General features: G+C 42.7%; 1 protein-coding gene across 1 annotated transcript in view; it reads left to right on the forward strand.

The window, feature by feature from the left end:
* Positions 1 to 13924, forward strand: part of VWA3B (von Willebrand factor A domain containing 3B) — a 218934-nt gene that overhangs the window by 177027 nt on the left and 27983 nt on the right. Inside the window, 1 exon segment of the mRNA XM_007466893.1 lies at positions 3669 to 3873. Coding sequence (XP_007466955.1) covers positions 3669 to 3873 — 205 coding nt within the window.

The following is a 13924-nucleotide window of genomic DNA, read 5'->3' on the forward strand; positions in this document are numbered from 1 at the left end:
GTTGAATTTTGTCATGATTTTGCTGTATCAGTTGAGATGATCAAGTGGTTTTTTTCCTTCATTCTGTTACTGTGATGTATTATATTGATTCATTTTTGTATGTTGCGTTCCAGAAATAAAATCTCACTCTTCGTGGTGTTTAATCCTTTCATAATATGCTGTTGAATTTGGTTTGCTAGTATTGTGTTGAGGATTTTTGAATCAATGTTCACAAGGAATATTGGGCTGTAGTTTTCTTGTAGTATCTTTGTCTGGCTTTGGTCTCAGGGTAATGCTGGCATCATAGAATGAGTTTCAAAATGTTCCCTGCTCTTAAATATTTGGAAGTATTTGAGGAGGATTGGCGTTAAATCTTCTTTGAATGTGTGGTAGCACTCTCCGTGGAAGCTACATAGTGCTAAGCTCAAGCTTGTTGGAAATTATTTGCTTACTGATTCAGTCTCCTTACTAGTTATAGGTCTGTTCAGATTTTTTATTGCTTCCTGATTCAGTCTTAGTTGGTTATAATTTTATAGGAATTTATCCATTTCTTCTAGGTTATCCATTTTGTTGGTGTATAATGGATCATAGTAGTCTTTTATGATCCTTTTTATTTCTGTGACAACAGTTGTAATGTTCGCTCTTTCCTTTCTGATTCTAGTTATTTGAATCTTCTCTTTTTTCCTCTTAATCTAGCTAATAAGCATTTGTCAGTTTTGTTGTTCTTTCCTGAATCTAACTCTTAGTTTCATAGATTTTTTTCTATTGTTTTTCTATACTCCATTTCACTTATTTCTGCTCTAATCTTTATTTCCTTCTTTCTGCTAACTTGGGTTTAGTTTGTTCTCCATTTTCCCAGTTCCTTTAGGTGTAAAGTTAGGTTGTTGATTTGAGATTTTTCCTCTTTTTTAATGTAAATATTTAGCACTATAAATTTCCCTCTTATGACTGCTTTTGCTATATCTTAGACATTTTGATATGTTGTATTTTTATTTTAAAATATCTCAAGATATTTTATAATCTCCCTTAAGATTTCTTCTTTGACCCATTGGTTGTTTAAGAGTGGGTTGTTTAATTTCCACATATTTGTGTATTTTCCAGTTTTCCTTCTGCTACTGATTTCTAGTTTTATTCCATTGTTATTGGAGAGTATATGATTTAATCTTAAAAACTTTTAATACTTGTGTTCTTACATGTGGTTTATCCTGGAGAGAATGTTCCATGTGCACTTAAGAAGAATATGTATTCTGCTGTTGGCTGGTGATGTGTTCTGTATATGTCTGTTAGGTCTAATTAATCTACAGTGTTTTTCAAGTCCTCCGTTTCTTTATTGGTCTTCTGTTTGGTGGTTCTATCCATTGTAGAAAATGGAAATTGAAATCTCCTCCTTTTATACTGTTTCTTTCTATTTCTCCCTTCAATTCTGTTAATGTTTGTTTCTATATTTGGGAGCTCTGAAATTAGGTGCATATATATTTATGATTGTCAAATCTTCCTGGTGGATAGACCCTTTTACCATTATATAATGTCCTTCTTTGTCCTTGTAACAATTTATGACTTAAAATAGTCATAATTTGCTAATTTATTTCTTCTGATTGACGAAGTGTGCTTTTGAAGCTCTCTAGTGAATTCTTCAGTTATTGTATTCTTTTTCTATATATATATCTTTATTGGAGTATAATTGCTTTATAATGTTGTGTTAATTTCTGCTGTACAACAAAGTGAATCAGCTATATGTATACATATATCCCCATATCCCCTCTTGAGCCTCCCTCCCACTCTCCCTACCCAACCCCATTAGGTCGTCACAAAGTACCAAGCAGATCTCCCTGTGCAATGCAGCAGCTTCCCACTAGCCATCCATTTTGCTCAGTTATTGTGTTCTTCAGATCCAGAATTTCTGTTTGGTTCTTTCTATAGTCTCCATATCTGTTGATATTCTCATTTTGTTCATGCATCATTTTCCTGATTTCATTTAGTTGTCTGTATTCTCCGTGAGCTCATTGAGCATTTTTAAGACAGTTATTTTCAATTGTTTGTCAGGTAATTCATAGATCTCCTTTCTTTAGGGTAGATTTCTGGAGATTATATATATTTTGTTCCTTGGATTGGGCCATCTTTCTCTGTTTCTTTGTATGCCTTAGTATCTTTAGGCAATATTTGGGCATTTGATAAAACAAACACTTCTCCCAGTCTTTACAGATGGCTTCTTACAGGGGAAGACCTTCACCAATCATTCTGGCTAGAGATTCTGGGACCCTCTCACACCTTTTCTGGGGATATGTCTTCTCTAGGCTTGTGCATGTCATTTCCCAGTTGAAGAGGTTTTGCCCCTGTTTTTTTCTCAGAAACCCATAATCTCTTGCTCTCCCTGGTGTTTGTCTTTAGTACAGCAGTATCTCTGGTGCTGTAACCACCCATGAAATTTGCCTTTGTTCTCAGCTGCCCCAGCCTGGCATCCAAAGTATATTGCCATTTTTATCAACATTCTGAGTCAAGTGAGAGAGGAGCCAGTCTCTCGGGAAGCCCCACAAAAGACCAAAATGTTGGATACATGTTGAATAGGAGTTTTCTCCCAGTTGCTCTGCAGTGTGCCAGGGAAGGGGAGGGGCTTGGCCAGACAAAATGCAACACATTTTCCTACTCGCTTCAATGCCTACTCTTCTTGGCTTTGTGGTCCTAGAGGGCAGGTACATTTTAACTGGTTTCTAGAATTCTCACAAAGGCAGTTTGGTCTTTATATGGTTAGTCAGCATCTTTGTGGGGGAATGAGGGCCTGGGGTTTCTCATTTCACCATTTTGCTGACATCACACCAATTTAGATTTTTTAATAAGAATTTTTGCTGCCTTCTGTTGACAAGTTTGTTTGTGGATTGAGTCCTGTGAATGTACTGGTTTAACAGTGTGCTCTTCCAACACCCAACATCTAAAAAAATGCCATGACATTTTCAACAATAAGAGAATGACAATTATGAAATGTTTTTCCTCCCCCATGTCCCTCAATCAGTCAATCTCTGTACCCTCTTCCATGAGTATCTGACTCATAAGTACTGGGACTGGAAACAGAATCCAGGACTTGGGACCTCCACACCCCACTGGGTTCCCCTGGAATCACACAGCTTGTTCATCAGCTGATAGAAAGTTTGGCTTCTGTTCTTTGTGTACCAAAACAGTGAAGCCAGAAAGTTTAGGCCTATTTAGGCTTACAAGAGGAGAGAAGATAAAAATAGCTAAAATGAGCTAATAGGAGAATTACTGCACTGAGACAAATATTTGAGTTTAGTGTTTGCTTTGTTTTCCAGAGTCACTGCTCGGCATAGTTGTGTGAACTTTCTTTGAAACTCACTGTTGGTTCTGCCAAATGTTAGACCTAGGGAGAAAGGAATGGGTTCCAAATACGCTGAAAAAATTGTTGAAAAAATAACTTATGTGTATCAAACTTCTATAAAATCAGATCATCAAATTAGGTAATGGGGAAAAGTGCCTACCATGACTCGGAGATGATTGTTTCTAACTTGCATAAGCTACCAAAGCCCTGACGGGCCAGAAGGCATATGGCTGTGATTCTGTCAACTGACACCTGACATCTGCTTTTACAGGTGTTTCTCAGGGGAGGGTTTACAGAAAAGACATCTTTCCATATGTTTTCTATTCTCATCACTTTATGTTTCTCTTTCTTCTTTTTTTAGGTTAGGTGCAAACAAACCAATGCGTTACTTAGAAAACAAGGCAGCTTTAAACAAGGCATTAGAACGGTTGAATTGGCCCATTTCATTGAAGGAGCTGTCAGTGCTGGAGAATGAAATCCTGGCTGGGAAAATGTATGTGCAGCAGGCCATGGAGCTCCAGGAGGCTGCCAAGAAGGAGAATCATGTGAGCAGGGCCCTTGAAGAGGTGTGTACCGTGGAGGTGTTTGCATTCCCTCCCTCCCTCCTGTCCCATGCCGCTGCCATTCCTGTGCTGGCCTCCCCTCTCTCCCACCTCCCACTGCACTGATTTCTAAGAGTTACAGCCAACCCACTTAAGGTCTCAGGACTTCTTTCAACAGAAAGGAAATGCCATTTGATTTTACTCTGGCCTTATTTTTTAAACAGTACATGCTTTAGTTGAAAAATAAAGCTAAACAGAAGTATCGTGTAGTGATTAAAAGCCTGGACTTTGATATGAGCCAGACCAAAGGACTTTGATATGAGCCAGACCAAAGTCCAGCCTCAGATCTGCCACCTAATCCCTGTGTGATCTTGGCCAGTGACTCTGTCTCTCTAAACCTTAGGGGTTTTTTTTTTAATCTGTAAAATAAGAGTGTTAATAGTATCTGCCTCATAGGCTTGTTACGGAAGCAAAATGAGCATTTAAAGTACTTAGTATTGAAAGCTCCCCCCATAAGTGTTTGCAATTATTATTACTAGTAAAACAGACCTTCTACAAGGAAAATTTATTTTCTGGCAGCCATATTATTTATTACCACTTTGTATCATTTAATTTTTTTTCTTCCTTGAATAAATTTTACACATAATTGCAGTTAGAGTATCCATAATCATTTTATGGTCTGCTTTTCAATTTAGCATTGCCTCATATATTTTCTCTGTGTTTTTGCTGAATCATCAGACTGATATTTTTTGTGGTTACGTAATATTCCATGGTGTGTAAATACCCTGATTTGTTTAACTCTTCACTGGATGTTGGACATTTGAGGGTTTTTTCCAATTTTCTTCTCTTTCACATCATGTTTTAATGCTTCTATAGTGCATATAGTTGAACTATTTTGCTAGGATAAATTCTTAGGTGTGAGATTCTTGGACCAAAGGACATGGACATTTGGGGGCTCTAAATACTTGCTGCCTGTGTAATATCCTCTTTCTGACTATAGTAGGGTGTGTGTAAACCTGGAACAGTTCATCCAGAATCTTACTGAGTTCTATATAATTTTCATATATTTACCATATGATAGTCTAAAAGATATATCCAAGGAACTGACTTTTGAGATTCATCTTTCTTGATTTCAGTCTTTGCTAAGTGATACCAGCTTTGCCTGGTTTTAAATTCTGTATTTGCTGTTCTAGATTCTTGTGTTTTATTTGCTTATTTTTATTTAAATTTATTTTTCCCCTGCAAATGGCTTTTTTTCCTTCAGTGTAGAAAGCTATTTCTTTTGTGCAGAGTGCAAAAGTTTTATCATATCTTTATTTATATTTATTTTATTTATTTATATATATTGGGGGCGGTTGTTTTTATTCAAAGTGACCTCCTCAAAGAGTTGTCCAGTCTTTCCTTGGAAGGTACCATCTGATGACCCCAAACATGTGGCTGTATATTGGCCTTCCTCACGTAGGTGCCCTGTAAACACCAAGAATCAGGAAGACTGAATTCAAATGAATTAAATCCTTCTCCCTGGAAATCTGCTCTTCTCTTCCTCACGCTTCTTCCTCTCTGTTCTTTCATTTATTTATTGAAATATGTATGAGTTCCTATGAGGTGCCAAGCCCTATTCTAGGCACTAGAGGTACCTAAACACACAGACCAGGTCCCACTCTTATTCTAGTTGAGGTGAACAGATAGGTTCTAAATGATGGACTTTCGCTTGTTGAGCTCTGGTGACATTACTGCCTAACAGCAGAATTTGCAAGCATTATTCTTTTATCTATACTTTATATTAAATGTTAAAATGGGAAGTGTTGCTAATGAAGTGAAAAGAAGCCTCTTGTGTTTCAGAGCGTATTGTAGTCTCCTGAATTTGTGGGAATCAAAAGCTCATTGTTCATGGGATATGAATTAATTGCTCTATTTCTTTATTCCCTTGTCCACAGAGTGGGAATTAAAATAATTTCCACAATTTCTTCATCCAGAAACATTTGTTCACTCCCTACCATGGATCAGGTTCTGTCCTTGGCACAGGGGGTCTCAGCCTGCCACATTCTTCTCTCTTTCCTTGGGGCCTCCCAAGGTGATACTATACATTGGACACAAAAAAGGGGTTTGTTAACAGCAATGGAGACATGGACCCAGCCTAGTGGAGGAGACATAACCTCTGTGAGAGCTGAGATCTTGTCTGGCCTTACTTGTAGCTGTATCCATAGCTACATCCACTGAGAATGATGCCTGGCACACAGTGGACATGCAAAAATATTTATTGAAGGAATGAAACCCAGATCCTTATAGCAGAGTATTATAAATATGACAACAGAGGCATAGCCACAGAACAATTGGAAGATGGGAAAAAGCGAACGATTCTGGCTGAGGCTTGAGGAAGTCTTCATGGAGGGGATGATTGAATTTGGTCTGGAAGGATGTGTAGGAATTTGAGGGGGGGAGTGTGAGAAATGTTCTGAGTGAGAGAAACTGTTTGTGCAAAGGCAGGAAGGTGGAAAGGGCGTGGCATGTTCACCAGGGGTGTGGCAGGAGACAAGACGGGAAAGGGAAGATGGCCCCAGAATACAAGGAACTTGGAAATCTCTCCTAGGATCAGGAACCAAGCCTGTAGGAAATGGATACCAGCGAGGGATTTTCAGCAAGTGGAGGACATGAGCAGATTTATGTCTTGGAAAGATTATTTTGGCAGCAAGATGAGGCTCAGTGTAGGGGGGAAAGACCAAAACCAGGTGCAGACTCCACTGAGAGGTGTTGAGTCCTTGAGTCAAGCCGGTACAGTGGGGAGGGAATGGGTGAAAGAGATACCAGTTGGTGGAAAGTGAATGTGTGGGGTGAGCCAGAGGGCAACGTTGAGGATGCCCACAGACTTCCCGTCTTGGACAACTGGGAGACAGAGGCATGGTTAGCCACCACATCCGTGTCACCTCTGCTCCGCAGAGAGACAGCCCCTCTAAACACCCTGTCATTCTCTAACCCCTTCTCACATTTTTGTTTTCTTCACAGCACATTTCACCACCTGACATTATGTACGTATTTGTTCATCATCTGTCTCCTCCACTGGAATGAGGGTGGGACTTGGTCCGTCGTGTGCTGGGTATTCCTAGTGTTGCTGGAGTATTGCTTGGCACCTTGTAGGCACTCCCAGTATTCGAATGAATACATAAATGAAAGAACAAGAGGAAGAGGTACCATGAGAGGCAGAGTGGATTTTCAGGGAAAGGTAACTCACTTTAGGTCCTCTTGATTCTTAGATGTCCACAGGGCATCCCGGCGAGAAAGGCCGATAGGCCGCCATGTGTTTGGAGCTTAGGAGAGAAGTCCACGTTAAAGAGATAGATTTGGAGGTCATTTGAGGTGCTGAGAAAGGAAGAGGAGACTGTGGAAAGGGCCAAGACAGGAAAGCTAGAGGAGCAGAAGGCCCAGGGTAGGGAGCTATGATGTCAGAGCCTGAGGAGGAGAGATGGCAAGAGCCCTGGGTCTGGAGTCAGAGAGACCTGAATGCAAGTCTCAGCACTTCCAGATGTAGACCTTCCTTAGGCACTCTAAGCCTAGATCCCTCATCCTTAAATTAGAAAAATCATAGTAGCCACCTGCAAGATGGTTGTGAGACAATGCGCGTAATATGCTCAGTACAGTGTGCCATGCTAAATGCTCAACAGGGAATGCCCTCAACACACCTTGCCCGTCCTTGCTATTTCTATTGTTAAAATATTACCGAGGAGTTTGGAAAGTCATACAGGATGATGTCTGAAAACCATTTGATTTTCAAGAGGGAGATCGTTAGTGATCTTAGCCAGAACAATTTCGGTGGCATTTGGGGAGTGGAAGCCAGTGTGCAGAGGATGGAGAAGTAGAGAGCCGTGGAGAAAGTAAATACAGGAAGTGCAGACTTTTTGTTCAAGATCTTCCTAGAAAGCAAAGGAGAGAAAATGGAGGGAACTTGATGTGGGAGCCAGAGTGAGGAAGACATTGAGTTTGTGTAACGGTATTGATGGGTCCACTGCTGCTCCCTTTCTTGGTCAGGGGCTAAGGCTGTCCTTTCACTGCCCTGTCCCTACATAGGGTGGCCAAAGCCCCCACTGTCAGTTCAGGAAAGCACCCATGTGCCCAGGACAATACTCCGTAGGTAATGAATGGGCGGGGAGGGGTTCGTAGTTGGCAGCTCATCTACAGAGTTCTTTCCACTCTCAACATGGCCCTCTGCAATGGAAGATTTTCTGTATTATTTTCTTAAAACGGTGCTTCTCCTTACCATGTGTGATGTATTGTGTGGTATTTTTTTTCCATTTTTATCGTGCTCTGTTGAGTTGATTTCATGACCTGCTAACAAGTCTCATCCTTCAGCGTGAAAAATGGTTCCGACCAAAGCTCAAGATTGCAAGGCCTTTTGAGATCCTGCGGTGAAAATCCATCACAGATGCAAGTCATTTTTATTGACTCATATAAAAAAAGTATCACTTTAAATTTTTTTAGCAGAGGCCAAAGATTTTGATCAATGACTGTAATTTAGAGAGGAAGAAACCTTATGTTTTTCATTAAGACCCCCTAAAGTTTATTGGTAAGAAGTAACAAAAGGTGATCAAAGTTGGTCGGAACGGGATGCCCAATCAGAAATGCCCACGTGTGTTCAGAAGGGAGTGGTCACTATTTGATCCACTCCAGGATATGTCATGGAGTCTGGAGGTCTGTGGCTCTCTGATTCTTTCCCCTACAGTATGCTGGCACCCAAAGTAGCTGCCGTATTGGTTCCTGAGTTTGGGACAGCGTCATGATTTTTCTGTTGGTGAGGATCAGAGGTGGGGAGAAGTGGCTATACATGCCAGTGTCTGGCTAGAATGCGCCCTGCTTTTTCCACTCAGGCTTTCACTGGCAGTCCCTTGCTGGCCCCAGGATCAGACGTAGGGCAAGAATCATTATCCCACCTGCTCTGCCCAGCACCTTATACTGGACACATTCCATGATTAATTGTCCCTCCCTATTTCTGTAATCCACTAGTTTTGTGGCATCCCTGGAGACAGGTGCTTGGCTTACTGACTACATAATGAAAGATCTTAATTCTGAAATTATAAATTCCACTAGAAAGCTCCCTTCACTAGCACCCTTCTTGTTGCCATGATCGCAGAGTCCAACGTCATTGGCCACTCCTGAGCCCTCGGAGCTGCATATGGTGGAAATCACCAAGGGCATCTGAGTTGTAATTAAACTTCCCAAGTTTTTGCTGGGAGCCTGGTCTAGGGCAGCTCCAGCTATGTTGTCCTGCAGCATTTCCTTAGTAAATAAGGATTGTTCTCCAGAGCAAATCCCACAGAATCCAGGCCCAGAAAGATCCAATGGGCTTTCTGCACCCAACCTTGGCTGCCTTGAAAAACTCGGAGGCAGAAAATCTTGTTAAATTCTAAGTAGCTCTAAACAACCCTAATAGAGGCCTCGGAAATGTACTTACACAGCTGGCTGCACGTGGTTACTTTTCCAAGTTGAGGCTGGCAAGGAATGTGGAGTCTCTAGGTTTGAAGAATGACTAATTGAGTGTTCCACTCCATGGAAAACTGTCCAGGAGAAAGAGAGTGTTAGGAAAATGCACAGCAGGAGGGAGGATATGGGTGAGGCTGGGTGAGATGGGAATGGGAGAATGAAGGGACGAAAAGAGACCACTTGGATTTGAAAACATTATATTGGGTTGTGACTTTGACACTGCACAGGAGAACATTAGCTGGGGAGACTTAGAGAGAAATTTCTTTGAGTTGTATATAAAATGAAGTCAGAATAAGTAGCGTCATTTGTTATATCTGCTCCCAAATAATAATTGGACCAGTTGTCGTTCTTGCATTGTAACCCATCCTTTTGCAGCTCTCATTATTCCCTCTTTAAGGGGAGAACGGCGACATCACACCTTGACCCTTTATGACTAGCCAGCCTTTCTCATTCCACAAGTAAAACCTTTAGTCTCTTCTGCTGATATTTGGGTCTGGTAGGAGGACTGACTCCTTAGTGACAGTGACACAGAAGATCCCCTGGTGCAAGGGTGGGGAATTAGCAGGTGTGGGCTGTGCATCAGTGAGGCCATCACACAAAGAATGACACGTGCACATTCAGGCCAGTGCCTTGGTGATGCATTAACATATGGAAACCAGACCCCCAGTGGGTTCCTGAGTGATAATGGTAGGACATGTGGCCAGGGTGGGACTGAAATCCCAGAGAGAGGGAGGTGCCTGGATGGGATGGCGAGGATGCCAAAGAGAAGATGCTGCCATGTCGTGATCATGCCCCAGTTAGCTGGGGATTTAAGGAGAGGATCCTACTCAGGAAGACCAGCCACTGAAGGAAATTCACAGAAGGGAAGGGAAACTCCCACCAACTCTAAATAGTATCCAGAAAGGTTTCTGTCTAGTATCCTTATGTTTAGGAGTGGGAAGGAGGGTATCAGCTCCAGGGACAAAAATCACTGCCAGATTGTCTTTTCATTCTAAAGCTGAAGACAGCCATCCTGACTGGAGGTTTCAGCTGGGTGGACCCTAGCACCCTTTTGCCACAAGGCTCATCTTTTTTCATTGGCATAAGTTCTACCCTAAACAGGTTTGCGGGTGGTCATTGACCTCCCAGCCTGAAGGGGGAGAACCGAACGTGGAGGGCTTATCAGGAGGGTCCAGGCAGGAGACAGAATCCCATTCAGTCACTGCAAGTGAAGACACATTAATGAAGGGGCTATCTGCAGAGGCGGAGGCAGGTCTAAGGCAGCCAAAAGGGGATTTTACCCCAGCACTGGCAATAGCAGGAAGTTGTCACCACCCCAGACTTGAAGGGTGGAGGGAAATAGTGCTACTGGAGCCTGTAAGAGCGAAGGCCACTAGCCAGAGTAGGAGGTATTCCTAGAGAGACAGAGGGCAGGGAGGGAGCCCAGAGCCAATACCCGTGTCTTCCTCCCTCTGCTGCCCTCTGACCTCTCGTCTCCCATTGGCTCAGCCTATTGGAAAGTCAGCCAACAAGAGAAATTGGGCCATGTTGTCCTTGGGGGTCAGCCTCCTGGGGCATGGAGCAGGAGCAGGGCAGAGAATGGACCTGGGGGCAGGCGGATGGCCCAGAGTAACCAGCACAGAGATTTCTTGAAAAGTTTTCTTAAAGGCTCAGCATTTCTTTTTGTGCCATCACCTTGTGTGATACAACCTCGTGTATACAACCACAGAATAGAGCTGGAGGTGGTCCACGCTCCAGGCAATGACACAGAAGTGGCTCTAGTGTATGGCTGTGGTGCATCTCTGGAGTAGCTGCCTGTAGATAACTATGCCAGTAACATCCGAATTGCAGGCCACAGAGCTCTAGTAATTTTCAGGTTTAAATACTTAAAACATTTCAAGTTTTTCTCTCTTTGATTCTTCCCTAAAAGAGCAACAAGGGAGTATTCCCTGAGAAGATGTTACAAGTGTGCTCTTCAAGCTAGGGAAATCGTTCGATTCAGCATCTAATGCCTATCTATTAGGTTCCTTTGCTACTACCAAAAAAAAAAAAAAAAAAAAAAAAACCACCCCAAATAAGTTCACCCTCCCACAAAAGCCCTTTGAGTTTCTATTGACTGAGACTTGACTGGAGATTTGACTGTCAGAGTGGTTAAGTCTTCTCCCTTGCTCAGTGCTGGGGACCTGTCTGGGGGCTGTCTGGTAGTTCAGGGCATCATCCTGTAATTGTTTCCTGTGCTTCCTAAGCAGCCCCTCACACAGCACAGGAGCCACATGGGGAAGAGGGGAAGGCCAAGCAGCTCACCAGTCCTGAGCTGCTCAGGAAGCAGCCCCCGGGGAGGGGAAGTGGAAACGCGCACAGAAGTTTTGGGGACACGTGTTGCTCACGCTGTGTTTCCTAAATGTATGATGTTCCCTGAGGAGGAGGGGAAACAGCTCCGAAAAAGCACGTCCCTATGCTGCTTTGGATTTTAAAGCACGGCTAAGCGCCTGAGGCTTCTGAAAGGGGACAATAATTCTCTCTGCACGTCCTCCTGGCCGCAGCTTCCACCTTAAGCCTTGGGTTCACGCACGGTGTCCTCAGGGTCCCCGGGAGCCCAGCGCCGACCTGCTGTGCTTGTGAGAGGTCTTGCAAGCAGTCTTAGCTTCCTCTTCAGACCGGGAGGGACTGAGGCAGGAAATTCCACCTAGAGCTTCACTTATGGTTTGACTCCTGTTAACTCCTGTTAAAATGCAAATAGCCTATCCAAGTCCTTTCAATTCTTTACCATGGGTCGGTCACTCCGCTGCCTAGAGGGGCTGGGCAGGAGTTTGCCATCCCTGATTTACGTTTTCCTGTAAGGTCTTTTTCTCATTTTCTCTCCAGAACCCATTTCCAAAAGGGATGCAGACCCTGGATACTCTTGTGGTGGAGAAACCCCTCTAAATCTAAATGAAGGGAGAGAGAGTGAATGTCAGAAAATGCTCCAGGCTGGCTCTGTCCTCCTTACCAAGGTTTTAAAAAGAGTTGAATTATTCAGAGACAGTTTGCAAGTATTCTGGTCTTATAGTTAGGTACCCTAGCGAGAGGAAAGGTCAGAACATGCCTGACACTACGTGTATTATCTTGATTAGCACAGTCACAGACTTTACTTGGCTTTAAGGACAAAACATGGACAGACAAGCCATTGGAACTGCCGCTAGTACAGTTTGGGGATTGGGTCCAGCAGAGTTCAGTGATTTGGGGCAGGAAAAAATATAGTGGTTTTATGACAAGATTTTGAGCCAAAGATTAGTTCTAGTTACATCATGGAAGTGCATTCTGTACCTGATATGAAAACAGGTTGTTTGTTAAATGGAAAATTCTAAAGCATCAAACATTTAGTAACTTTACTCCACCAATGCAAACCTGAGAGCATGACCTTGAAACTAAGTAATGAAATGAAAGGAGGGTAGACCATGTTGGATCCTGATCTGCACCACCTGATAATTGAATCTGGCAGAGAAGTGAATTGGATTCTCTGAATTTTGGAGACAAGGCAAAATCAAATTATCCAGTGGACAGCATCCTTAACTGTCAGCATCATTGCCTATCTGACTTCCTCACTGAAACTGGCATGCAGTTACTCCCAGGCACTTGAACCTAGAGATGGGTCGGCTTATTTATTTAGTGCTAGCATTTCTTGTCTCTCGTTCTCCATCCCCTTGTCCTCCATAGATTTCTTTTTTTTTTTTTTTTGTAAAGAATGTCATTTTATTCTGTGTTTTTATTTTTTTTTTATTTTTATTTTTTGGCCACACCATGCAGCATGTGGGATCTTAGTTCCTGGACCAGGGATCGAACCCGTGTGCACCCCCGGCATTGGAAGTGCAGAGTCTTAACCACTGGACTGCCGGGGAAGTCCCCATAGATTTCATTTTAAAGCCCAGTAGCATGCTTGTATTGTGCACGTGCATAGGCAGGAAAGGAACAGGGAAGCCAGTGTCCTCTAGTATGGGCTGTAAGGGGTCTCTAAAGTCTTTGGCAAGACTCAAAAACAGCAGGGTATCATCTTTCTGGAAAGGTGCTGTCAACTTTGTGGCTGAAGGGATGGTGTGTCTAGCTGCCCTGATCCATGTCCTTCCATCCTGGGAGACCAACGCTCTATTTCTGTGAATGAACCATTGTATTAATGCTGGCCCTGTTGGTTTGTTTCGCCAAGGCTTCTCTGCTCTATCTGTGGTGTAGCTGAGTTGCCTCTGAAGGGATATGGAAGAATCACTGAGTGTACAGTGAACAATTCCTTCCATAAAGCTACGTGCTGTGGAAACAGCCAGAAATGAATTCTTGCCAATAGTAGTAACTGTTGGAAACAAGAGCAGAGTGAATGTGAGTATGCAAAGCCCTTTAGTAGCTGTAATGATTCTTTCAGGTAAACTCACAGATTTGTGAATGACTCGAATGGGAGGTGATACTTTTCAGCGATTTAAAAAGGCAGTTTCTTAGGTGGCATTTTCAATGTGTTAAAAACGAACACTGGCAGCCCTCTGTATCGCTTCCGTTCGTTGCTGCTGCCCTTGCAGGGAAGGTCCTCACAGAGTGAGTGGTTTTCCTATATCAGATGAATTGGGACAACTATGGAAAAAAAAAAAAAAAAAAAAAAAAA

Source organism: Lipotes vexillifer, unplaced genomic scaffold (assembly GCF_000442215.2).
Source record: "Lipotes vexillifer unplaced genomic scaffold, Lipotes_vexillifer_v1.1 scaffold28, whole genome shotgun sequence".
Lineage (NCBI taxonomy): Eukaryota > Metazoa > Chordata > Mammalia > Artiodactyla > Lipotidae > Lipotes > Lipotes vexillifer.